This window comes from Choloepus didactylus, chromosome 2, assembly GCF_015220235.1.
Source record: "Choloepus didactylus isolate mChoDid1 chromosome 2, mChoDid1.pri, whole genome shotgun sequence".
NCBI lineage: Eukaryota > Metazoa > Chordata > Mammalia > Pilosa > Megalonychidae > Choloepus > Choloepus didactylus.
The window spans coordinates 141,537,322-141,564,978 of NC_051308.1; the positions used below are offsets into that span (position 1 = coordinate 141,537,322).

Genomic DNA, 27,657 nt, shown 5'->3' on the forward strand with positions numbered 1-27,657 from the left:
TATAAGGCTTGGACATTTTGTAAATATTTATGTGTATGTTATTTCATTTAATTCTAAACATTCACAATTCATTGGCAAAGGAACAGAGGTTGACAGATGTTAAGTGACTTACCTATGATTACCTGCCAGCTTCCTTTTCTTTATAGTATACTGTAATTGCTCTCTCCTCTTATACCCATGTGCCTATAACTTGCAAATCTATTATCTGTGGCCCAAACTGTGATGAGCATCAGGCACATATTCACACTTCTCAACTAGAGCTCTACTTGAAAGTTAAACTCGGCATATCCAGAACTAAACTCATTATTTCTTCCTCCAAAACCTATGCTTCGTAGTCCTCTTATATTACCGATCACAGGGAAGAGTACCACTTAATCACTCAAGACATAAAAATGTCACTAGAAGTTACTCCTAACTCACACACAATGACTAATAAAGCCAAGTCTTGTAGTGTCCAACATCTTAACATTTCTCAAACTCTTCCTCTCACCTCCATTCTTTTGCAGTAGCCTTAGCTCTAGACCAATTCTTACTTGTATTATTGGATAATAATCTTATTATCATCTCCCTACTTCAAATCTCAGACCCTTGTGATATAACATTAATAGTATTGCTAGGATAAACTTTTAAAAAACCCCTTTCACTTAAATCAACTCATATATGTCCTTTCAGTCTCTTCTTAGCTGTCACTTCCCCTGGGAAACCTTTCCTGATCCACGCTAGACTATAGTTGGTGTTCTGTTTTAGTGCTTCCATTGCATCTGGTGCTTACCAGTAGCAAAACACACGCAACATACTGAACTGAAATACTTATGAGGCTGCCTTACTAGATGTAAACTCCTTGAAGGCAGGGACTAAATCCTATTTCCATGGTATCCCCAGCACCTAGGAGGATAAAGTGAAACTTCTTTCTTAGCATAGATTATAAGACTTTTTGAAGTCTAGCCCTCCTCACCAGCCTCATCATTGCTGAACTCCACTATGTGTTCCATCACTGTAGAAGTGTTTCAGTTTCTCTATTGTTTCAGGAATTTGGTTACACTGTTCTTGCTTCATGTTTCCCAGAAAGCTTCTCAAATCCCTCTTTCTAGCCAATTTAGTGCTAACTCATCTTTCAGATTTAGCTCAACTTTTCTTTATGGTCCTTATCCATCCCTGCTGTGCAGTGTAACTTTTCACTCCCTCCTTTGAATTCACTGTACTCTATGCAGAATTTTTTCATACTGCCTTTAATACTTTATTACAATCATTTATTTATGTCCGTCTCTCTGCTTTCTAAAGGTAAGTAATAGAGCACAGGGATCTTGCTTTAATTGATTTTACATACCCAAAACCTATCATGATTCCTGACACTGTATTCAACAAATATTTATTGAATAAATGACTAGTAAATGGTAGAGGCAAGATTAAGACCCAAGACTTTTAACTCATAGCCTGGTTCTTTCCATATATTTTCCTGTCTTTGTAAATAATTTGAAGAACTCATATCAATGGTCTATCAAAATTTATATTAAAAAATTCATCTTCATTTAAGTCATCAGTTAGAAATAATAAAAAGCTACAATCAAATACACAAAAAAGAATACTCATTTTCTTTCTATTTGCTTTAAGAGACACGTTTCTGTGTGCCATTTTTTTTTAAACAATAAAAGAAGTACAAACAAATTTTGGTTATTAATATACTGCAATGGTTTCACTTACCTTGAATCTTGTGGTCACCTTTTCTACTAGGATGAAGTGAACATTTTCAGCGTCTTTTAAGGCAATATCAATCCAATGTGATAATTTTCCCTTTCCTGCTCCAAACTCAACATAGCATCTTCTTGGACCAAGTAACTTTAATTTTTCAATGTTACCTAAAATAGAAGCCTGCAAACTCAACGAGATTATTTTATATACTAATGCAAACTCATCTGGCTCAAAGAGGGAAAAGAGCAAAGTAATTTCTACATTTGCAAGTTAAGGCAGCATGTTCACATTGATAATTCTGCTTGGCTTTAAATGTTTTTTTTCTCATTTTTAAGTATTTAGCACTTGTTTACCAGAAACATATCCATATCAAAAGTAGTACTCATATTCTTTGAAATGGAAAGGTTCTGTACTCTAAAAGACAAAACAATCTAAAAAAATCTCATTAATAACTATATTTATGAAGAACAGAATTTTAGCTTTTTACAAATTAACAAAAGACCGTAGGTAGAGTCTAAATTTTAATAATTCCAAGTTCTTCTTATTCTTTTAGCCCAAGGGATGGCAGTGCTTCCTATATTTACCATCTCAGTAATACTTCAGTTTTCCCTTTGTCTTCCCAGTTCTCCAATCCTTCATTAACAATTCTTTATATTAAATTCTGTTAAAGTAAAACAAACAAACAAACAAAATCATTAGTAGACCTACTGTGGCATAAACATACCTGTTGTTTCAGGTGCTTGGTTGCAGAATCACCATTTTTAGGGTCATGAAGGGCATCATTCAATGCTGGATGTGACATGATTTGATCTTTAAGTGAAGAGTTCAAACCTGTGCCAGATATAAGCACAATACTTTAAGCACCCAAAAATGAAACCACAGAATTCTTAACTAGACTGGTGTCTATTCATTTACCACCTAATGACTCTAAAATAATTTATTTTGTAACTTTAGGCAGACTTACCTTCACTTGCTTTTCTCAATTTCTCAATTAAGTTTTCCAACTGCTCTTCAGATAGAGAAGAAACTGGAACCTATATACAAAAACAAATTAAATAATATAGCCAAAAAAATGCTTTTACCCTACACAAGGTTTATTGATTTACGAATAACTTATGTATGAATATTATATATGTATGTACATGTATGTGTGTGTGTGTGTGTGTGTGTGTCAATCAATGCTATCCGACTCCCCCAGGAGTATATTCCACGTGGCAGCTCAACATTCTGCTAAAGCCTTTTCCCTAAGCTGTTATGGGAACTGTCCAACTGCTAAGTCTCTACTCATCTCTGCCATGTTATTTCAATTCCCCTGACCTTCTCAGGGTCAAGGGCAACTCTAGGCTTATAAGGGCCCAAGAATCAAATGAGGTATCACAGACATATTGCAGCTTCGTTATGGGGGCATAAGCTGGTCTGGAAACTAACCATTATTAATAACACTGATTCTATAGAAAAATGCATTCTAAATTTAAAACATCTGATTTATTCCAAACAAAAATTGGAACACAGCTTATTTACAGTATGGAGATAGCCCATAAATACCTTTAAAAATTAAATATTAAGTCAGTATACTTACTAACTGTTCAGGTATTTCTGTTTCATCTTTTAAGCCTGCATTAATATCTTGAATAAAGAAGTCCTTAACAAAAACAAAACCATAAAAATACTGTTAATAATGTGAAGAGCTCATAAAAATTAATCTGAAAAACTGATTCTTCCCTTCTCCCCTTCTCTGCTCCCTCCATCCTCCCTTTCTCCCATTCATTTATTCATAAGATAATTATTAAGCCCCTACCATGGTCCCTGGTTTGCTTTAGAGAACAGAATAGACAAAAATCTCTGTGTTCATGGATCTGGTATTCTACTGAGATGGTTATTTGAATAAGCAATTATAGTATAAATAAACTCATTAATAATATTTATTAAGCTTTTTAGTCAGCATAGACTTAGAATCATGGCAGTTTTTCTTTATGGTAAACAAAAAAACAACAAAGTACCAACGACACCTGGTTGTTCATCAGACAGCAGCATGACAAGCAAAACAAAACAAAAAACAAAACCAAACCAAACAGGAATAAAATGTAGCTATTACAATGGTATAAGCCTGAGCTGTTCTATTTTTAAATACTAATTAAAAATTGAAAACAGAAATGTCCTGTGTCACTATGTTTTTAAAGTTAACATAATTAGAACTTTCTACTCCATCTTCAGAGACTGTAGGTAAGGATCGAAATCAACACTGTTCAATAAAATTTTCTGCAATCATGGGAACATTCTATATCTGCCTGGCCAACATAATACATGTTAACCTTAAAATATGACTACTGTGACTGAGAAACTGAATTTTTAGTCTCAATAAGACAAGATTTTAATTAACTGAAATTTAAATAGTCACAGTTGCTAATGCCTACCATATTCGGACAGGACAGGATATAGAAGAATGAAACGGCACTATTTCTACAAATCTTGTTTTAAAAGTAAAAACAACTCCTTGGGACATTATGTGTAGTAATAGAATTTTGCTATACAGATGGGAGAAAGATAGCATCTTGATTATGAATGTGTTGCTACCTTTACCTATTTGGTACTAATGGAAACTGGTGAATGAATGGAAAGGGTGAGGACTGTAGGTAGTACAATATTTTGTTGGGTGATTGGTAAAACTATATTAAAAAATTAGCTATAACTATTACAATTTGATGTACTTTTAATGTAAAATGGTTGCAAAAAGCACTCAGATAACTTGTGTTGTAAATTAGATTTTTAAATATGACAGCTACTGTTACTGGAGAAATTTATCACAAACTTACTTCCATTTAGTATAGAAAGATTATTTTAAAAACTGATGAACTGTTTCACCAAGTAAGGCTTTGCCTGGGTTTTCAAATTATATATAGAGTACCGGATAATTACTGTTTTGTACTTCTTCCCATCCCATCTTCTTGCTACTTTTCTCCTTTTTCTCTCAACTGTGCCCAGGATTCCATTTATAATAAATTCATGTTTTCTCAAACTTTACTCAGAACACATACTCCTCTTGGCTTGCTTTGACAGAAATCTGACCAAGCTAAGGAAAATAATAACCTTCACTCATTCTTTCAAGAAAAGGCAACATTCTTTCTTTTCACTAAGGGGCCAAGTCCTAAGGGGCTCAAAGGGTGGTGATTTTTCTTCTACAACCTCTTAATGTAAAAATACTTTAATTTTATACCATCGGGCCCAGTGGTTCTCAACAGGGAGGAATTTGGAAATGCATGGGGGAAATGACTGAGGTACTATTAGAAGACAGTTCTCCACAGGTCTCTCAATTTTCCGCATGTTCTACAAGTAGAGGAGGCACTGACTACCTTTGTTCCAGATTATCTTTTTAAGGATGTATGACTAGCATACAACCTTGGAAGATAGAGTCTTCTTCCAGAGTAGATGGCAGGTTTGCTTACCATACAGCATAATAAAGATAATGTCTACCTATGGAGTAAAGGTCAGGCAGGTTTGTTTAGTGCTCATTTAAAAATATTTTGTCTTCCTTAAGTCTGGGGTTCCTCAGCTATGATGCAAGACCACTGCATGCGAAGCATTCACCTGGGCCCCTGTGTTGATTCCATGAGACTCGGGAAACAAGGGAAATTGACGTGAATAAGAACTCATATTACTTGCTGTGCCATGAGCAATAAAATTCTTTGCCTCTGCCCAGGAACCTTGCGTCTTCTGCCAGAATCCATGAACCTGTGGTAGGCTAACTTGTTTAGCTTTCAAATAAGGTAAAATATCAGACCCTTCATAATTCTTGACATATGCACTTGTCATTTGCTTCTCAAAGGCCAGGGTTGCAAAATACAAGGATGCTCTGGAACATACAGGATAGAACTGTCCCACTCAATGACAAAAATTTCCACTGAGAAATACCGGGGTGTTAACACCACCTTGCACATCTCCTAGCAGTTGTCAACAATCAACCTGCTGGACATCATACAATATTCTTTGGGGACTTTTACACCAAGTTGTCCTTTCCACTCCAAGTCTAGCTATATGACTATTTTCAAGCCCCTCAACATAATAGCTCTGCAATGCCTTGACATTCTAATGACCTTCATCCAACTTTAGCATACTAACTCCACTGGCCCTCTAGATTCTCCCATATTGTGAACCATGTAACCTCTGGCATCTTAAACTGCATTAATCTACTCACTGACCATAACTTTCTACTATGCTAGTTCTTTGATTCTGTTGCTCTCATTTTCCTCCAGTTTTTAAAGACCTCTATTTACTTTTTCACAGATAATTTCTGGCTTGCCCTTTTTTGCCATCCAGCCTGGATACTTTTCATTTTTTCCAATCTAGTCTTTCTGTCACAACACTGCCCGAATATGACTTTTAACTCTAATATCTTGGCTGCTGAACTCTCTCCTCAAATCTACTATACCACCATCCCCCTCAATGACTTTTCTTACTTCAATAAGAAAACTGTAGCTACCAAATGAGAGATTACTCAACTAAACCTCCTATCAACTCAAATCTGCTTGAACTGACATCCATTTTTTACTCCTTCCCATCTATCTCAGTGAAGAGCTACACCTATACCTCCCAATTGTTCCCTTCTATCTGTTTTGTTTCCTATCCCTGCTTGTTTCCTGAGAAGCCTTGCTCCATCAATGATGCCCTTTTTTTTTTTTTAATTGAGATATATTCACATACCATGCAGTCATACAAAACAAATCGTACAAATGATGCCCTTTTATTTCCAATTTCTTTCTATTGGCTTTTTACTCTTAGCTTATAAATAAAATGAAACTTTCTCCCATCTTTAAGACACTCCCTTCCTCCTACATCCTGACTGCCAAGTTTCTTGAAAGAATAGTTTATGCTTGTGATTTCTACCTTGTCTTCCATTTACTCATATATCATTGCAATCTAATTTCTGCTCATTCCACTCTACTAAATATGCTTTTTTTTTGTTAAGGCCTGCAATCTCTAACGAGCACATACTGCCAATTCAATGGATTCTTTCCCATCCCTATCTTACATAATTACTCAGTAGGGCTAGACATCTTGATCACTCTTTTGAAAATTCTCCTCCTATGGCTTCTGATACACAATGTTATTCTGTTCTTTCTTTTTCCTACTTCTACAGCCACCCCTTCCCAACCTTTTTCTATGGTTCTTGTTAGTAGCTCACCTTTTAATGTCAGTGTCACCTGGAGTTCATTCCTTAGTCCCATGATTTCTTCCCTAGTTACCTCTCAGGTCTCATCTTCTACCCAGCTCTCCCCTTTTAATTTTACATTCCAGCCATGTAAAATTCCCAGTCCCTGACAAAGCTATCTGCTCTCTAGAGTATGTGTAAGCCATTGCAGACATTTTCTTCCTTGTCTGGCTGATTTGCCTTTGACCCCTAGTTCTCTTACATAATACTTCCTTCAGAGAAGCCTCCCTACCTTTTTCCATCTATTCCATCCAATCCCACATATTCTCCTAAAGAAAAAGCTAGGCCCTCTTTTATTCTCCTATAGCACCCTTAACTTGTTCTGCTGAAGCTCACGTAACACTACATTTTCATTTCCCTCACTAAATGGTAATGTTCTTCTAGGCAGTGTGCTTGGTATAATGTCTGATATATATATTCAATTAACAACAATGGAATAAATAAACTTTCTTTTTCCTCTATTCACTTACCTTGAGTAACTTCAAATTCAAAGCTTCACCTATGATCTGTATGTATTTCACTCCCAAATTCTGATTACTTGTCAAACCTCTCTACCAAATTTCAGATTTATATATCCAACTCCAAACAGACATTTCCAATCAATCACCAAGTTTGATAGATTCTGCTACCTAAAATAACGCTTAAATTTATCTCCACCTTTTCATCTTCTTTAATTCAGTCTCTCACCACGTTCCATTTGGATTTCAGCAATGTCTCCCTAACTAGAAACTCCTGATTCTAAGTCATCCTCCCATGCTGTTGTAAAAGAAAGTTTTCTAAGAGATAAATACAATCATTCCCCAGCTTAAAATGCTTCAGCGTTCCTCGTATCTTTCAGAATAAAGTTTGAATTCCTTGAAAGCATCATGTGATTTCTTACCTTTATGCTGTTTCACATGTTCTTTCTACCTAGAACTCTTCTTTCTTTCCCTGATAAGACAACTTATAGGTTACTCGCTCTAGGAAGCATTTCTTGATCTCTTGAATTTAATTTTTTTAAATATATGTATTTTTTAAATTAGAAAAAGTTGTAGGTTTACAGAAATATCATGCAGAAAATACAGAATTCCCATACACGCTCCCTCTTACACACTGTTTTCCCTATTATTAATGTGGTACATTTGTTACAATTGTAGAAAAGGATACTATTATAATTGTACTATTAACTATAGTCATAGTTTACACTAGGGTCCACTGTTTGTGTTGTACAGTTTTACAGGTTTTTAATTGTAGTAACATATAAACAACTTTAAGTTTCCCCTTTAAACCACATTCAAATATATATTTCAGTAGTGTTAATTACATTCACAATGTTGTACTACCAACACTACCATCAATTACCAAAATATTTCCATCACCTGAAACAAATTCTGTACCAATTAAGCATTAACTCCCTATTCCCTATCCCTAATCTGGCCCCTGGTAATCCGTATTCTAGTTTTAGTTATTATTACATATCAGTGAGCTCATACACTATCCTTTAGTGTCTGACTTATTTCACTTCACAAGATGTGTTCAAGGTTCATCAATATTGGTGCACGTATCAGAACTTCAGTCCTTTTTATGGTGGAATAACATTCCACTGCATGTATATATCACATTTCGTCTATCCATTCATTGGCTGATGGACACTTGGGTTGCTTCAATCTCTTGGCAATTGTAAATAATGTCGCTATGAACATTGGTGTGCAAGTATCTCTTTGGGTCCTCGGTTTCAATTCCTTTGGTTATATACCTAGAAGTGTGATTACCGGGTCATATGGTAATTCTGTATTTAAGTTTCTAAGGAACACCAGATCATCTCACACAGCCGCTATACCATTTTACATTCCTACTAACAATGAACAAATGTTCCTATTTTTCCATATCCTAACACTTGTTACTTTTTTTTTTTTTTTTTAATAGTTGCCTTTCTAGTGGATGGGAAACAGTATCTTGTGGTTCTGATTTGCATTTCCCTGTGGCTAAGGATGTTGAACATATTTTAATATGCTCTTTGGCTGTTTATATATTTTCTTTGGAGAGATGTCTATTCAAGTCTTTTGCCCATTTTTAAATTGGGTTGTATGTCTTTTTGTTGAGTTGTAGGATTTCTTTATAGATTCAAAATATTAACTCTTATTGGATATGTGGTTTCCAAATATTTTTCTCATTCTGTTGGCTGTCTTTTATTTTCATGATGTCCTTGATGCACAAGTTTTTAATTTTGATCAGTCCCATCTATCTATTTTTTCTTTTGTTGCTCATGCTATGGGCATAAACTTTAAGAAACCATTGCTTAACACAAGGTCCTGAAGATACATGATTCCTTATATGTTTTCTTCCAGGAGTTTTATAGTTTTGAATCTATATCTAGGTTTTTAAATCTATTTTGAGTTATATTTTTTATATATTATAAGGTAGGAGTTCAGCTTCATTCTGTTGCATATGGAACAGCACCATTTGAAGAGAATATTCTTTCCCCACTGAGTGGACTTTGCACCTTTGTCAAATATCAATTGGCCACATATGCGAGGGCTTATTTCTGAACTCTCAATTTGATTCCATTAGTCTATATGCCTGTCTTTGGGTCAGTACCATGCTGTTCTGAATCTTGTAGTTTTGTAGTAAGTTTTAAAATTGGGGCATGTGAGTCCTTCAACTTTGTTCTTTTTTCAAGATGGTTTTGGCGATCTGGGGCCCCTTACCCTTCCATATAAATTTGATGACTGGCTTTTTCATTTCTGCAAAGAGGGCTGTTGGAATTTTGATAGGGATTGTGTTGAATCTGCAAATCACTTTGGGTAGAATTGACATCTTAACAATATTGAGTCTTCAATCCATGGATCTTCTTTGATTCAGAATGTTCTGTAGTTTTCACATATAAGTCCTTTACATCCTTGGCTAAATTTATTCCTAAGTATTTGATTCTTTTACTTGTTATTGTTCATACAATTTTTTTCTTGATTTCATTGTCAGATTATTCATTTCTGTTGAATAGAAACACTACTGATTTTTGAGTGCTGATCTTGTACTCCATTGCTTTGTTATTAGCACTAGTAGCCTTTTTTGTGGGGTTTTCAGGATTTTCTGAATTTTCAGGATTTTCATGTCATCTGCAGAGAGGGAAAGTTTTAAGTCTTTCATTTTGATGCCTTTATTTCTTTTTCTTGTTTAATTGCTCTGGCTAGAACTTCCTGTAAAATGTTGAATAATGTGACAGTGGGCATCCTTGTCTTTTCTTGATTTGGGAGGAAAAAAGTTAACAATGTTCAGTCTTTCACCAATGACATATTAATGATAGCTGTGGGTTTTTCATATATGACCTTTATCATGTTAAGGAAGTTTCCTGTCATTCCTGGTTTTGTAAGTGTTTTTATTAAGAAGCAGTGCTGAATTTTGTCAAATACTCTTCTGCATCAACTGAGGTAATCACATGTTTTTTTTAAAAATCTTTACTCCTTCTGAAATAGACTGTCTCCCTCTCCCAGGTGCTCTGTTATATGACTTATAGAAGATAATTCTTTGCCTAGGTGGCTTTGACTTAATTGTATCTTATACTGCCTTTGTGGTCCACCAGCTGCTTCTGCCTACAGGCAAGTTCTGGGAGGCTGAACCAGAGATGAGTTTCCAGTTCAGTCTTTTAGGCTGCCACCAAAAGACTGGCACCAACATACAGTTACTGCAGTATGTGCTTAGGGGTTACACTGCTCACTCTGGAACAAGGACAGTCACCCACAATGGGAGCGTAGGCTGGCTTCAAAACCTCCTTGCTTGAGGGGGACCAGCAAGCATGCCACTAGTTCTACAATTTTTAAAGCTGCATTTTCTTGATTGGCACTCACTCATTACTGCAGCCCTTTAACTGTTTTCCAGAGTTTTGAGGAAGATGGGTCTGCCAGTTTTTGTTAGTTGTTCAAAGATTCTGTGGAAGAATGGCACCTTGGCATGTCTTATGTTGCCATCACAATTGGAACCTTGGTTTTAATTTTAATTCATGTATGTGTTCTCATCACACATGTGATTACTTTTTTCATTGATTTTACTGAACTATAGTCCTTATGTGTAAGTTTATTTACCCATTTCAAATAATCTCTCTGAATGCAGGGATTATCATATTTTATTGAAACAATATTTAATGAGTATTAAGCAAATATTTTTGAACAGATTGTGAAATTTCTCGCTGAACACTTCTGTTACATAACATTTTATTGTCTGAATTAAGATTGTAAGTAGATTTACTGTCTAATATCCTACATAGACTCAAATATATTTTACCAAAACCAAGTCTTCTGCGGCAAGAGCCTTGGTAAATATTACAAACCATATATTCACCATTCAGTTTTACTGATCAAAAACTTACAGGTTTTGGCTTCTCTCTTGCATTACATTTTTTCAAATGCTTTGCTAGTTGATCTTCATATACTGTGCTAAATTTAAAGAGAAAATTATTTAAATAAGCCTTGTAACAATTATTGTTTCTACCACATAAAATCCTTATCTGACCCATACTTACTGTTTTGGATCTAAAGGACACAGGATTCTTTTCCGAGCATTTTCTCCCTAATAAATTAAAAGGGATATATTTAAATAAAATATCCAGCTTATCGCTTGTACATCCTATATATCTATAAATAATATCAGTGAAATCATAAGCTTAAGTGTTACCCAAGCAAGGTAAAAAAACCAAAAAGAACACACTGAAAAACTGGCAAAATCAGGTCAAAGGATTTAACAACAATAAATCCCAATGTAATTGGTTTATTTATATATGAATACTGTTTTGAACAAACGAGAGTCATATCTTCAAATAGGTTAGAGAAGGTCTACATATGGAATTTTGAATCTAAGACAACATTGATTGTAATATGCACCATCATTTTATGTACCAGCAAAGAAAAAATGCCGCCAATTTAAATTACAACATATTGGTTTTAAGACGATTCTAATTTCAAAGATGTTAAAATGTGGAAAAAAAAACAACCAAAAAAATGCCTTAGAAACAATGAAATAAGGCAGTTTAACCATTTGGTTTGTGGCATATTCCATTGGCTTTGCAACTTTGTATAGTAGAATTGTATCCTATTTGTTTCTAACTTACATGTATTTAACTATATGTGATGGGAAAAAAGATAGGAAAACTAATGTTGGCAATCATGCCCAACATTCTGTTGTAACAGGACAGTGTAATAGTTACAAACCAGCCAGATTGCCTAGATATGATTCCTAGCTCTATCTATCAGTTATCAGCTCTGTAACCTTAGGCAATCTTACTCCCCCATCTAAAATATAACAATAATAATATGACCTCCTTAGGTTAGTGAAAATTAAGTGAGTTGATACTTTTCAAAAATACTTAGTATAGTGCTGGTTATATAGTAAATGCTAAGTGTAGGCTGTCAATATTAACAATTTTTTTCTCTCTCTCTTTTTTCTTTTTTTTTTAGTTTATTCCAGTTTTGATGTGCTTCTCAGCATATGTATAAAACTATGTATACTGAATTTCATGGGAAAGTTATGAGATTTTTCATTATTTTCTGAAAATATTGTATATTATTTCTTCCTTATTTGCTGACTTTAAAACCTAACCTGTAGATATGAAAATACTCTAACCGTCAAAGTCTAACTATACAATAAAAAAGGCACTTTTTTCAATTATTATTTGGGGTCAGAAACAGGTTTTCTCAAACTTGTCCGTATTAACACTTGGGACTAGATAATTCTTTTTTTGTGGGAGGTTGTCCAGTGCATTGTAAGATGTTTAGCAGCATCCCTGGTCTCTACCCACTAGATGCCAGCAATACCCAAGCTGTGACAACCAAAAAGTCTTCATACATTGCCAAGTGTCTCTTGGGTAGGGGTGGGGGTGGAGGTGAGAAAGTGCCACCAGTTGAGAAACACTGGGTTAAACTGAGTACAAGGAATATCATTACAGAAGTATGTGAAAAAAAAAAGAGCTGAAAAACAACACTCAATTACATTATAAATTACGGATTCAGTAGGATGGCCACCACAGAAACCAAATTATAGCCATGGAATGTATTTCCACTTGGTGTTTTGTGGTTTTTAGTCAAGAGACTAACAACATGATGTCATTCCTCTCTAGGAATACCAATCAGCTTGCAATGCTCTATTTTCATTCTACTACAGTCACCACCTGCTATCACCTTCCAGTTATCTGGATAAGGTAAAGTCTAAGGCTTTGTAACAGAGTGGGAATAAAACCCATCTCCTATCATAAATCTCATTCTTTAACCAAGGGATATTTGCTGCTCCCCTCAAAAATCAACCAGTGTACTTCAATAGTCACAGGTCTCCCACATTCCAAAACAAGAATGTCCTTGTTTCAGTTTGCTTCCCTTTAGGAAAATCTCAGTCAAATCAAAAGAGAAAGTAGGGCTATGGCTATGATGGACAGTAGCCAACAAACAGGCTATTGTCTAGAAGGATAAACCGTCCAACAAAGAAAAATAGTGTAAATAATACTGGACATTTGGAAGGCAACAAACCAGATGCTGCCCTATTTGGTTTATTCTTTCAAATCCTCTCTATTAGAATGCTCTTTTTTTTGGTCAGCATTCTGCTCCTCTTGCTCTTTATTTCAATTTTTCTATCATACATATTCTAAAGAAATATACATGTATATAAATACATACTGCTTGACAGTACAATTATATGTATGTATATTTTGCCTGACAGTACAATTATATGTATAACTGTATTATCGAACAAATTGCACACTTTCTGTTCTCAAAGCATCAATTCTTACCTTTTTTCTTAATTTTTGCTCCCTTTTTCCACCAAGTTGCTTTCTTAAGATTTTAGGTCTATATACATCTTTTGAAAAATTTTCTCTCAACCGCATTCACTAGAATGCAATAATTAGAACACAATTAGTGAAACCTTTGGCGCTTCAATCACTGACTATTTCTAACTACTACTTCCCATCAGAAAGGCGATGGGTGTGTGGTGTGCAAGCAGCGGCAGTTTGGAACAAAACTAAAATTTAGCTTTACCATGAGTTAGGATCAAGATCAGGTTTACGGGTCACTGCTGGAGCTTTACTTAGTAAAAGAAAACACTGCCCATCACCAGCGCTCCTCACTGCTACCCAGGGAGAGCAAGACTGAGTTTCTTAAGGGAAAAGCTGGAGCACTCAAGGGAGGGAAACAGAAACCTATCAGAGAAGGGAGGGGCCGGGTCCCAGCACAGACCAGACAGGGTTGGGGGGTGGGGGTGGGGGGTGGACGACTTATTTCCCACTCTCGGGCGAGAAAGCGATACCAGACCTCCGCGTCAGTCTCGGCGGTTCCAGCGTGTTCACCACAGAATCGTTTCCCTGCTGCCACCACCATCCTGCAGAACCTCTTCTTCTTTTCCACATAGTAACCACATCTACTTTCGGCCGGAAAACCAGTCGAGTGCTGCGTCGGCACAGAAGCAGCCATAATTTAAGGCTCGCTTCGAAGGCCGAACATTGGGTAATGAAAGGAAAAGTCATCAGCCTGCGGTCTGTCCTCTTCCCTCAACAAAAATGGCCGCCTCGGGTCCTGCCACACATGTTAATACCCAGAACTACCGCAACAACTTTCACGGCCTCCTTTACAAAACCGGAAGAAACTTACGGTGGCTGGTGAAGTCCAAACTCCTCCGTCTTCCCCTCGTTTCTCTCCCCCACCGCCTCCTTCGCGGGAGCCGAGCGCCAAACTCAAATTTACCAGGACCGTGTACGCCTTTCAGTCTAGTACCTAGGCCTGGCCTGTCCGACCTTTCCGCGCGCCTGCCGGGCCACCGGTCCAACATGAGCCAGGTTTTGTTCCAGCAACTGGTTCCATTGCAAGTGAAATGCAAAGACTGCGAGGAGAGGTGAGGTTCGCGTCACTGGGTGCCGGCGGGTGGCGGTTGGGGCCGGGCCAAAAGGGAAAGATGGCGTCTCCGGGCTGAAGACACCGCTGGGTGTCCCGCGGTCCTGCTCGAACGCGGAGAGTAAACTCAGCTGGGACCTAATGGTTACTTTTCTTACCAAGTCGGCAGTTGCAGAAGGGACAAGGAAGAATGTGAGGAAATGGGAAGCAGACTGCATCAAGTTAATGTCAACAATCCTAGGGCTGAACGGAATTGAGATTGTAGGCCCACTCTCCCCCTTTGACAGATAAGAACTCTGGCCCAGAGAGGTTAAATAATTTGCGGTCAGAGTTTCACGGCAGAGCCAACACTACAGCTGAGGCCTCGGGTCCCAGCCTTTTTTTTTCGCTCCCCTTTGGCTTATATTAGAAGTTAAATTTAAGCTTCAACTTAAAAAAAGTCAATTTAGTGGTGTACTTTGGCTCTTCACATTAGTTATCAATAAAAGTAAATTGTTTGATTCACTAAAAATAACGGGAAAACCAGAATTTTTCCCTTCCTCTCTCCCTCCCTCCATTCATTCATTCGACAAATATTCCCCAATAGCAAACCATCTTGCTGGGCACCGGAGATGCAGAGGTCAGGAAAAATAGTCCTTGTCTTCGTGGAGCTTGCAGTACAACAATGGGTGTGGGATACCCGCCAGTCTCAAATAAAGGCAAAACTGCAACTTTGACTAAGAAGGTGAGGCTAGTGGGACTTGAGTTTTGACTGGACATCAGAAGATTTACATTTTTGTCTTAGTTCCAACACTCATTAGTTGTCTCTTAACTTTTCTGAGCCTTGTTTCCTCATGTGTGGAACGGATATAATAACATGCCTACCCCAAATGGTGGTATGAGGATCAGGTGTGAAAATGTGTGTGAAAACTAAATGGTGTGGAATGTAGCATGTTTAAGATGAAAACATTGATGTATTGAGTTGCCAGTACTCTGCAGTATATACTTCAGAATTAGGTCCAAAATCAATTAGTAAGCTGGGCAAGGAGATAGTACCAAAACCAGCAGCTACATATGGAGACACATAGGTTATTTTGGTTGGATATTTTTCTGTGCTGTTCACTTTGGAAGCCACTAGCCACATATAGTTGTTGGACACTTGAAATGTGACCAATCCAAATTGAAGTGGTAAAATGCATTCTGGCTTTTTAAGTTTAACTTTAGTAAGTTTTTTACTATGAAAAAAAAAGAATGTAAAATATCTCAATTTTTATATTGATTATGTGTTGGATATATTGGGTTGAATAAAATATATTAAAATTAATTTTACTTGCTTTAAAATTTTTTTTTAAAAATATGGCTTCTAGAAATTTAAAAATTGCTTACATGGCTCATATTTGTGGCCTGCACTTCTGTTGGATGGCACTGCTCTAGAATGATTTTAGAAAATTAAAAGAAAGGGGTTCACTACTTTTCTGATTCCAATATTGATGCTCTTAGCTATTCTCCCTCTCACAATTTCAGTCTTTTCACTCCTCCTGTTTAGAAATCTTGCATATATTCCTATGTCCTATAGCACGAATAGGCAAACTACAGTCCACAGATTGCCCACTGCCTGTTTTTGTAAATAATGTTTTATTGGAACACAGTTATGCTAATTGGTTTATGTATTGTCTATGGCTGCTTTTGCACTACAGAGGTAGAGATGAGTAATTTATGCAAAGCCTAAAATATTTACTATGAGGCCTTGTATAGAAAATCTTTTCTGACCCCTGACCTATAGGGAAAAAAAATCCAGACTCTTTAGTTAAGCATTTGAGGCCAGTTTAATTCAACAAATATTTGTGAATGTCTACTATGTATGAAGAATTATCCTAGGTGCCAAATGGGTATAAAGCTTCCCCCACTCCTAACCCTCCCAACCACCAACAAAAAAAACAATTATTCTGGCTCTTGAGGAACTCAACAATAAAAGGGGAAACAAAGTTTCCTTGGGGAGGTAGTATAGCACAAGTTAATACATATAAAGTGTTTAGAATAGAACATAATAAGTACTCACTGTTAGCTATTACTAAAGTGTGATTAATGCAATAAGTAATACCATATTGAAGTCGTAGAAAAGAAGTACATTTAGCTGGGGACAGAAGTAATGATTAAGAAACTTTCTGGAGGGAGGTTGTTCTGATTTGCTAATGCTGCCTTTTTGCAAAATACCAGAAATGGATTGGCTTTTATAAAGAGGGGTTTATTTGGTTATACAGTTACAGTCTTAAGGCCATAAAGTGTCCAAGGTAATGCATCAACAGTCGGGTACCTTCACTGGAGGATGGCCATCGGCGTCCGGAAAATCTCTGTTAGCTGCAAAGTCACATGGCTGGCGTCTGCTCCAGAGTTCTGGTTTCAAAATGGCTTTCTCCCAAGATGTTCCTCTCTAGGCTGCAGCTTCTCTCCAAAATGTTACTCTCATTGCTCTTGGGGTGTTTGTCCTCTCTTAGCTTCTCTGAAGCAAAAGTCTGCTTTCAAAGGCCGTCTCCAAAATGTCTATGTAAACTGCAGCTCCTCTCTCGGCTCCTGTGCGTTCTTCAAAGTGTCCCTCTGGGCTGTAGCAAGCTGGCTCCTTCTGTCTGAGCTTATATAGTGCACTAGTAAACTAATCAAGGCCCATGCTGAATGGGCAGGGCCACACCTCCATGGAAATTATCCAATCAGAGTTATCACCTATAGTTGAGTGGGTCGCATCTCCATGGAAACACTCAATCAAAAAATTACAGTCTAATCAACACTAATACATTTGCCCACACAAGATTGCATCAAAGATAATGGCGTTTTGAGGGGCATAATACATTCAAATGGGCACAGAGGTGATGCAAAATTTTGAAGCTTGTGTTTTGATACCAACCTGCCTTTTCAGTTTTGTTTCCAAAGCTCTTCTCCCCAATATGCTAGTCACACAAGACTACTTGCTATCCTCTGAATGTACCTGGTACTCTCTGTAAATTGTAACTTTACTCCTGCTTCTCCCTCAAGTGCATTTTCTTTTGTCACCTTCAAGGTCTGCCTTAAATCCCTTTACTATAAGAACCTTTACAAAGTTGCCCAAGTTGAAATTAATTGCCTACATTCATTTATGCACCTTATTCATTTAACATCCTGTGGGCAAAAGACCTGAATTCCAGTTTGCGCTCTGCGATGTAACCTAAAACAAGTATGTAACTCTATATGTAACTCTGTGAGCCTCATGTTCTTTCTCTGTAAAACAGATATAATATTTACTTAATAAGATTATTGTTAAATAAGATGATATATGCAAAAACCTGGCTGGTCTTCAGTAATGTAGCGCTTAGTAAGTAATGGTAACCCTTTCTTCCTTCTCTGAAGACCTAAGATGCAAACAGAAGCAATTCTGGGGAAAAGTCATTTAGTCTGCTGTCAATTTGAGGACATGGGCCATGTTTATTTCTGTTTGTATCCCTAGCACCCAGCATAGTACCTGGCTTAGAATAGCTTTTATTTGTTTGAGTTGAGAGTTTAAGGGCACAGCTACTAGGTGGCAGAGGTGGGCCAGAATCTAGTTCTTCCAGTGCCTGAGTTTAAGATGCTTTTTATTTAAAACACCTAGCTAACTGACAGAATGACATGTAGATTACACAGTATTTTGAGAAATAGTATTTTTTTAATTGAGAGTTTTTATTGATAGAGTGTTTTATATTGTTCCAGTGATATTAACTATTACAATGGAGACAAGAGGATTTGTAATTTCACATAGTATATCCCCTGAAAGCTCAGATTTTTTCTGCGAGATATTTTTAGGGGGATTTTGAAGTAAACATGGGGAATAAGTTTGATTTGTGGACCTTTACTGTCTTCTTTCGTATCCCAACATCTAAATGCATGTAGACACTTGGAAAATATGCAACAATATAATTAATATGATTGGAAAATTATTTAAGTGTTACTCTTTTAGAATTGTGTAAAGAACACTTTATTAACTGCAAGCTTTTTGGATTTTAATAATTTTATGAAGTATGACAACTTTTAAAACTGTAAAGCACCATAAAAAGTTAGATAGCAGCAGTGTCATACCACTATGGCAATATGTACTTGAAAAAACTTCAAAAGATGAAAACCAAACATAATGACATTGTAGAGTTAAAAGGGTCTCACAAACCTTCTAATTCAATCCATTTGTCTTACAAATTAGGAAATTGAGGGATTCTGTTTCCCCAGAAAGCTTAATTGAAATGGAATTGGAGTAAGAATCTAATCTATTTCTCATATATTGCTCTAGAAACTAGAAAGATAGAAACCAAACATTCCCTTGTTTTTAAAAGTAATTCTTATTGTCTTTGCAATGTAGACCAGTGCTCTGGTTTCTTTTCAGATAACAGATACAATTTATAGTAACAATCTCATTGTATGAACTAAGATTTAGCATCTAATTGTAGATTCAATAAGAAACTTAAAATGATAGATTTAGAAACCAATGTATGAAGCACTGGAGTGAGTGGAGAGAGAACAGTAATATTTGGGAAGGAAAAATAAAATTTCTACCTGACTAAAACAAAAAACAATATAAAATTACAAGTAAAAGCATGAAACAAAAACAATTGAACCTAGCCTTTCTAACTGTTTCCAAGTTTTTCTGTGAATACTAAATTGCTATGTCTTTCTTACTTCTTTAGTAGATAAGCAATAGAAAGTGGAAAAGGTTAGAAAAAGTCTTTGGTGGAATAACTTAAAATTGAACTAATTCCATTTCCTTGTGCATCAGGGAACGACCATTGTTACTCAGTTCTAGCAGGGTAGTTTAAGAACCATTGGTATAGAGATTTTTTTTACTGGGTTTTTCCCTCTATTGCCTGAGTTATTTAAACATTTTTGCTCAGTTTAATCAGTGTTTATGAAGCACCATTATTTATATGCCTCTGTCCAATTCTGGATTCTCTAATATGCAGTATAGAATGTGAACAGCTATGTTCTTTTCCCTCTCGGGGTTAAGAGTTCTGTAGATATACTGTATAAATAGAGAGTATTTTAGGTTGATTTAGTTTGTGGCTCTGAAAAAACTTTTTATGTAGGCATAAGGGAAGGGAATATGTTATTTCCCTGATTCTAGACATTCTAAGCAACTCTAATATTCACATTTTAAGTTTTTTGTAAGCCATCTCTTATAAATCAGTCCAATCACTTGAAATAGTGATACAGATTTTTTTTTTAATGTGGAAAGTTGTTATTAAATTAAAAGTTTGTCTTTCAATAGATGCTGTTTTAGAATCAAGGCAGTAAGGATATATACCAGGCTGTAAGGATATTGTTTTAGTTTGCTAATGCTGAGGAATGCAAAACACCAGAGATGGATAGGCTTTTATAAAACGGGGGTTTATTTCGCTACACAGTTACAGTCTTAAGGCCAAAAAGCATCCAAGGTAACACCTCAGCAATCGGGTACCTTCACTGGAGGATGGCCAATGGCGTCCGGAAAACCTCTGCTAGCTAGAAAGGCAGCTGGCGTCTGCTCCAAAGCTCCGGCCTCAAAACGGCTTTCTCCCAGAACGTTCCTCTCTAGCAAGCTTGCTCCTCTTCAAAACATCACTCCCAGCTGCACTCAGTTCAGTTTCTTTGAGTCAGCACGTTTATATGGCTCCACTGATCAAGGCCCACCCTGAATGGGTGGGTCCACTCCTCCATGGAAATATCCCATCAGTTATCATCTACAGTTGGGTGGGCACATCTCCATGCAAACAACCTAATTCAAACGTTCCAACTTAATCCCCACTATTATGTCTGCCCCACAAGATTGCAACAAAGAATATGGCTTTTTCTGGGGGACATAATACATTCAAACCGGCACAGATGTATACCAGGCACTCCACATTAACTCATTTAATCCTCCCAACAATGCCATTTTACAAGTGAAAAAATTCAGCCTTAGGCTAAAAACTTCTAGATTATTCACCAGTGGAAGAATAAGAACTTAAACTTTAAGTCCAGTGTGCTTTCCAAACATCTACTCATAAGTTAGGTAACACCTGTGGAAAATAGTGTAGCTTATGACTGAAAACTTCAGCTAATACGAATGACATTGATAACTCATTTCATGTGAATGTTTCTGATGGTTGGGAATATTTTTTTCTTATAGGAGAGTAAGTGTAAGAGTGACCATTGAACTACAGTCAGTTACTAATCCAGTTCACAGAAAGGTTGGTATTTATTTCTTTTTTTGAAGTATGTTAATTTCTATACATTATAGGTAACTATGTCTGTTCTTTAAGATTGCGGACTCTTGTATTACACCCGTCTTTTTAATTTTGGGTCATTTTGTAACTGTTGCAAATCTGAGATTGTGTAATCTACTAAAACAACTGAGAGATTATCATATCGTATATTTCTAAAACATTTAAGGAGGATTGGGAGTTGGGATCAGTCTCCTTCGGTTTGCCCAGTACAGGTTGTTACAGTATATACTGCTATTCTATGGAACTGACATTTCATGGTATAAATGTGAGACCAGAATAAATTAAAGTACTACAAGAAGATCTTAGTTTTTGAATCTTTCATTTCACCTTTTGAAGAGAGACATTTAGAGCACGAGTCCCATTTTATTTTCAAAAGTATGAGCCATTAACAGAACTAAGGATATAGAATGGAGGGCTAAGAAATGTAGCATGGACTGTAAGCTACTGCATATTCTGGATTTCAGACTACCATATTTGGCTTTTTTTCATCTACTATAATTGAAAGTTTTGAACTTACTGCTGCTGAAGTAGTGTCACCACCTTCCTTAAATAAGGCGTTAGTAGAGTAGGGTTAGTAGAGAAGTGAAGGTGAAGTACATGGAGTTATGCTAAGAGGAAAGATGGAAGGTATGATTAGAGGCTTGATCTTTCTTTATTCTGTCTGCATTTCACATGGATTAGGATTTAACCCATCTCGATGCGATGCTTTACTCTTTCTTTACTCTCTGATTTTAAATTTTAAATTAAAAAACCAATATATGAGGAGAAAAGAATTAATGTGTAAGTAATAGGTTTATATTAGGGACTCCAAAAAACAAACTTCATTACCTTTCTTTCCCCTAATGATTCTTTTCTAATCAACCTAGTTCTCTCTTAATCCTGTTCTCTTTTAAAAATCTTTCTTCATTCTATTTTCCCTGTGTTAAAACTTGCCCTAAACACTTTCAAGGCCTAGTAATATTAACCCCTTCTTCAAGATTTTTATAGCATCTTGACACAGGTTTCAAGAAGTTCTTAAATAGATGCCGCTTAAGGACAGAACATTTAGAGGCAGAGCAAATATACAGATTGCTCATTTTCCAGAGTAGAAATTATAAACTGTGTATCTTACATGTTCTTCCTTATGCCCACCGTGCTGCTGTTTTCTTTTCTAGCTTTAATCATAAGTGATTTAAATTTTGGGGGGCTCCAGCAGTTCCTCAGGAGCAGTATGTTTTAATTTCAAGACGGAAAAATTTTCTCAATCTGAATATTTATTTATTAGTCCTCCATCATCTTGTTGCTATATCTCTTTCCCTTTTATGTTCTTTGAAGTACATAATTTCTTTGTTCTTTTGTTAGCTTTCGCTGCTGTGATAATGTGTCACACAATCAATTTAGCTACCTGGAAAGTGGTCTTTTATGAAAGGTGCTCACTTCATTTGAAACTGAAAACAGATGGCATTCCACATCAGCAGCCACCTGGAGTAGGAGAGAATTGTTGCTTAGGAAGAAGCCCTGGCAACCTGTCACCTGATACCCTTGTCTTTTGCTTGAGTGACAAAAGCTCCTTCCTTCTCTATGGTGGATAATTGTCAGTTCTGCTGATCTATTTGCTACTTTTGAAATGCCAGACTAGTTAACTTAAGGAAAACTGAAAATATAATTAAATGTAGTACAGTTAGTGGTGAAGAATATTTGTCACAGTGTCATAGAGCAGTAAGTGCTATCTGAATTTTCCTAAGCCTCTGATAGGATAATATTCCTAAACTTTCCATCCTAGCATTTAATTAACTTTTATAGATCCCTATGTGGCTCAAGGAGCAAAATATCTACCCCTACTTAAGATTCTAAATCTCTAAAGACCAACAAAAACCATTAGCACTAGAAAACAAAGCCATCTGAAGGATAACTGTGATACCTTAGTGTAATTGGATGATTTCATTTCCAAGTAGGAAGAAATTGTTCTAAAAGCCAGGTCTACTGAAAATATTTTAAAACAGTCTTTTTTTTTTTTCTTAGGATTTAGTTGTCCGACTGACTGATGATACTGATCCATTTTTTCTGTATAACCTTGTTATATCTGAGGAAGATTTTCAGAGGTAACTAATTTTTTTTTCTGTTCTTAAATAATGTTTAATTTAGGAATAAGTTACTTTCTGAGTTTTATGAATACATTGATACTGTTCTCTGAAACACATACCAAATAGGAACATTTGGTTATTTTGTGAACTATTTATACTATAATTAGGAAGTTTTTGGAAATAAATATTTCATGGGTTATCAGAGTTCTGTTTAAAATAGCTCAGAATTTTTGGTGAGTTAGCTAAATTTATTGAACTTTTTCTTCCCACTGAAAAAATTCTACAAAAATAAAAATTCCTTGGAATAATTCTTGATTATAGTAGGTCTTAGGTAATAAAAAAAAGAGAATCTTTCTGGGTATTAATTATAATTAAAAATAGTAATTAATTTTTCTTTATTTTTTTAAAAATCTCTTTTCCTGTCTTCTGAATAGTTTAAAATTCCAGCAAAGTCTTCTTGTAGACTTTTTAGCTTTCCCACAGAAATTTATAGATCTTCTTCAACAATGTACTCAAGAACATGGCAAAGAAATTCCAAGGTAAGTCTCATGAGAGCACTACATTATTAAACTTCTCTCAAGACAAATTCTTTTTTGAAAGACAAGTTGGTGGCTAAATATTATCTATATATTATAAGCACCACTGTCTATTTTTAAAGCTAGGGTTAGAGCTCCATTAAATCTAATTTTAAGGAATCATGATTAAAATCAGAAATATTTACCCCTATATTTTTATGTCTTGGCAAGGCCATTTAAGATCTCTGAAAAATTTAACATCAAGTATATGTTTTATAACGAACATGGGAAAAAGGAAGAATAAGATTGTGAATGTGTATATCACACACACACACACGTATACATATATTCATATTTCATGTGGTGTTAGTGCCTGACCCTTTCATTATACAGTTCACCATCAATCTTTTGTCTGTTGGATTCATCAGTTGACAACTGTTGATTGTATCAATTATTTCATTAGGAGCTACAAAATGTTTTTTTTTCCTATTTCTGTCATTGTTTCCATATCTACTAGATGCAATCCTATAATGAAGTTCCCCTCATCAGTTAGGGCTATTCGATTACTCTGAAAATTCATTCAAGAAAGCATAAATGAATGCTTTTTCTTCCTTTTAAATTGTCAACTTCCGGAGTAAAGAGTTGGGTACCCTAGTTACTTCTGTGATATTCAGTGAGTTTTTGTTTTATTTTTGTTTTTAGTGTTTTGCTTTCTCTCTCCCCGTCTGTCTCATCATGAATTCATGGACTTTATATATTCATTGTGTTTCAGTCAGTTCTTTTTCTTTTTCTTGACAAATTTATTACATATTTCACCATTGTGAGTCCTTTCAGATTGGCTCCTGTGACTCCAATATGCCCTCTTTCTTTATCCTTTTAAGTAGAGGAGGTAGTGAGTCAATGGGAAAGTTTCAGTATCTTATAAATGTATAATGTTATGACACTTTGTTTTCAAAGGTTTTTACTACATTTAGTTTCTCCAGCAGCCATTTTGGATAGCTCACCAGCATTTTTAAATGTGGTAGAGACAAATCCTTTTAAGCATCTTACGCACCTTTCGCTGAAACTTTTACCTGGAAATGACGTGGAAATAAAGAAATTTCTAGCAGGCTGTTTGAAATGTAGCAAGGTAAGATTTAAATTTGACTCGTTCTCTTAAAATAAGTTCAGAAGGCCTCTAATGAATCACTGAAGAGTTTGTATTTTCTGAATGAAGTTGTTTAAATACCTCTGGTAAATTTTTTTAACATGTAATGGATTTATTTTATTTTACTGTTTTCCATTAGTCAGGGTACATCAGTGAGGATAGAACTGGACTAGGAATTGGGAAACTTTGGTTCCAGGGTTTTTACTATTTTTCTGTAACCTTGGGCAGATCACTTAAACTCTTTGTGTCATGATTTCTTCAGCTGGCAGGTATAGAACTGTCTGCACTATCTAGTCCCTCTTAAGTGAAGTAAAATATATGTAAGTATTTTGAAAATTACAAAATGCTATGTAACTATATAAAGTATAATTATAGTTCTATAGTTCTATAAGGTATATAGCTTCTTAAAAGTTTTTTTCAGAAAGTCTTTTTTTAAAAATGCTATAGATCACTGCATCTCAGACTTTAGTGTTTATTAAATCATCTGAGTATCTTATTAAAATGCAGATTCTGGTTTAGAAGTTTTGAGATGGGGTTAGAGATTCTGCATTTCTGACAAGCTTCCAGGTGATGCTGATGCTATTCTTTGCTGTACTTTGAGTAGAATAGCTATAGATGATTAAATTGTAAACTGCATAATTTTATGATTTTTATAAATAGGAAGAAAAATTATCATTGACGCAGTCACTAGATGATGTTACTAGGCAACTGAACCTCACACAAAAGGTATTTCAAGTTTCATTTTTTCCTTTGTAAGTCATCCAGACATTGGCTCTGAATTGTTTCTTGAATCAAATCCAAGCCTTTGTGTATTTTTTTTTTTAAGCATCCTGCCATTTAATTTCCTCTCCTTTTTGTCAGCCAGTGAATTATCTTAATCTGGTGCTTTCTCCTTTAGGTATTTTTTTCTATCCAAACATTTTTCTGTTTTTCCCAATGTGTGACACATTCTCTCCTATCTCCAAGTCTTCAGCATGAAAAGTACCTATCACATGTTAGTTCTCTGCTCCTCTGTTATTCATCGTGTTCCTCTTGCCTAAAATGCCTTTTTAATTCTTCTAAACATTTTCCTTCCATCCTTCTGTTGTGTTTACAATTAATACCCCTGTTAGGCCCTTCTGGGCTTATCATCCTTTCCATCATAGCTTCAACCTTTTTATCCCCAGTCCTTGAAATTGAGGTTCAAGGTATCTGATAAGTTGCATGGCTTCAGGCAGAAAATACCCCTGCACAATGTGCCCCATCTTGGAGATCTTTGTTACTAGGTTTTCCCTGGAAAAGTTTACCACTCTTTATGACTCACTTGCTTCACCTTGTGTTGTTTTATTAATTAATACCAGAGGAGGAGACTTGGTAGCAAAGAGCAAGATTTAACTAAAAGGTGAAAAAAACATTTAAGCTTAACCTATGGACTGTTTTAGCTCTAAAATTGCTTTTATTCTAATCTTGATTTCTTCAAATTAAAAAAAAATATGTGTTGGAAAATGTTGGAGTATGTCCTGAGCAACTGTGATTACATTTTTCTTTAATATCCATGTAAATATTGCCATGTTCTAATCAAAAGTGTAAAATATTCAAGACAGTATGTTAATATTTTATATAGACATTATCTGAAAAAATTCAGGAATTAGATAAGTTACGGAATGAATGGACATCACACACAGCAGCACTGACAAATAAGCATTCTCAGGAACTGACAAATGAAAAGGAAAAAGCCTTGCAGGTATGAATATTAAAGGAAACTGTAAAAAAATATTGTTATTGCTGATCAATTTGTTAATTATAAAGTAATATGTTTGCTTTAAAAATTTCAAACAGTAGTGTAAAAATAAAAATTCAAAGTTTTTCCTTTAAAGTCTTATTACCCAGAGATAAACTGCAAATATTTTAATGTGTGTTTTTCGAGACTTTTTTCTTGATGTATGTAATTATATACAGTTATAGATATATATATATATATACATAGTGGTTTTCCTCTTGTTTTATACAAATGGGGTCCTACTGTGTAGGTTGAATGTAACTTTTTTTTTCTTAACATGATATTATAGATGTCATTCTGTATCAGTTCAGCTGCTCCTCTAGAGCCTGCATGGTATTTATTGTTTGGGTGTAACAAATTATGAAACTAATTATGCAGCTGAAGTATGTTTAAATGCTTCAAAATTTTGGTTATTGCAAGCATGCTGCAATAACCATTCTTTGTTCCAGAAGTGAGATTGCAACATACCCATATAAAATATTGATAACTACGGCAAATTTGCCACTCAAAAAGGTTTTACCAAAGTGTAGTCCCCAAAATAGTGTAGAGGAGTGCTTATTTCTCCATGCTCTTGACGTTAGTAACCCTCCTAACGTTTGTCATCTGACAGGTGTTAAGGTAGTACGTGTTTTATAAGTCTTAGAATTTAGTGAAGATAACCATCCTTTTTTTTTTTGAGCAGTTTTATTGAGATATATTCACAAATCATATAATCCATTCAAAGTGTACAATAAATGGTTCACAGTATTATTACATAGTTGTGCATTCATTACCACAATCAATTTTAGAACATTTTCAGTACTCCAAAAAAAACCGCAAAACATCCCAAGCCACCTATTCCCCACTTTTATTAACCCTTAGCATTGGTGTGGTACATTTGTTACTGTTAATGAAAGAATATTAAAATATTACTGTTAGCTATAGTCTGTAGTTTTCAATAGGTGCAATTTTTCCCATATACCACTATATTCCTAAGTCCTTGTAGTAGTGACATATATTTGCTATAGTTCATGAAAGAACATTTTTATATTTGTACTATTAATCACCATCATCGTTCATCACAGGGTTCACTGTATTATACAGTCCAATGTTTTATCTTCTAGCCTTCCTTCTCGTGACATACTTGACTCTAAACTTCCCCTTGCAACCACAATCACATGCATAATTCAGTGCCGTTAGTTACATTCACCATATCGTGCTACCATCACCTCTATCCATT

At 35.5% G+C, this 27,657-nt stretch overlaps 2 protein-coding genes across 4 annotated transcripts in view; one reads left to right on the forward strand and one right to left on the reverse strand.

Annotated features, from left to right (window-relative positions):
• TRMT13 (tRNA methyltransferase 13 homolog) overlaps positions 1–14,416 on the reverse strand; it is a 32,423-nt gene extending 18,007 nt beyond the window's left edge. For 2 of the 3 annotated variants that reach the window (XR_005215292.1, XM_037826547.1), the window contains exons 1-7: positions 14,164–14,416; positions 11,391–11,437; positions 11,238–11,304; positions 3,269–3,331; positions 2,654–2,723; positions 2,414–2,520; positions 1,702–1,869 (exon numbers count right to left, since the gene is read on the reverse strand). Coding sequence is in view for 2 of the 3 variants with exons in the window: in XM_037826547.1 (XP_037682475.1) it covers positions 1,702–1,869; positions 2,414–2,520; positions 2,654–2,723; positions 3,269–3,331; positions 11,238–11,304; positions 11,391–11,437; positions 14,164–14,322 (681 nt within the window). In the remaining variant the exon portion in view is untranslated. Of the gene's footprint in view, positions 1–1,701; positions 1,870–2,413; positions 2,521–2,653; positions 2,724–3,268; positions 3,332–11,237; positions 11,305–11,390; positions 11,438–13,643; positions 13,743–14,163 lie in introns of all 3 variants that reach the window. The other variant, XM_037826548.1, reaches the window with a different exon arrangement.
• Positions 14,417–14,482: 66 nt separating this feature from the next.
• Positions 14,483–27,657, forward strand: part of SASS6 (SAS-6 centriolar assembly protein) — a 76,879-nt gene continuing 63,704 nt past the window's right edge. Inside the window, exons 1-7 of the mRNA XM_037826545.1 lie at positions 14,483–14,740; positions 20,858–20,918; positions 22,956–23,035; positions 23,452–23,556; positions 24,490–24,661; positions 25,340–25,405; positions 26,283–26,402. Coding sequence (XP_037682473.1) covers positions 14,676–14,740; positions 20,858–20,918; positions 22,956–23,035; positions 23,452–23,556; positions 24,490–24,661; positions 25,340–25,405; positions 26,283–26,402 — 669 coding nt within the window. The 5' untranslated portion in view covers positions 14,483–14,675. The remainder of the gene's footprint in view (positions 14,741–20,857; positions 20,919–22,955; positions 23,036–23,451; positions 23,557–24,489; positions 24,662–25,339; positions 25,406–26,282; positions 26,403–27,657) is intronic.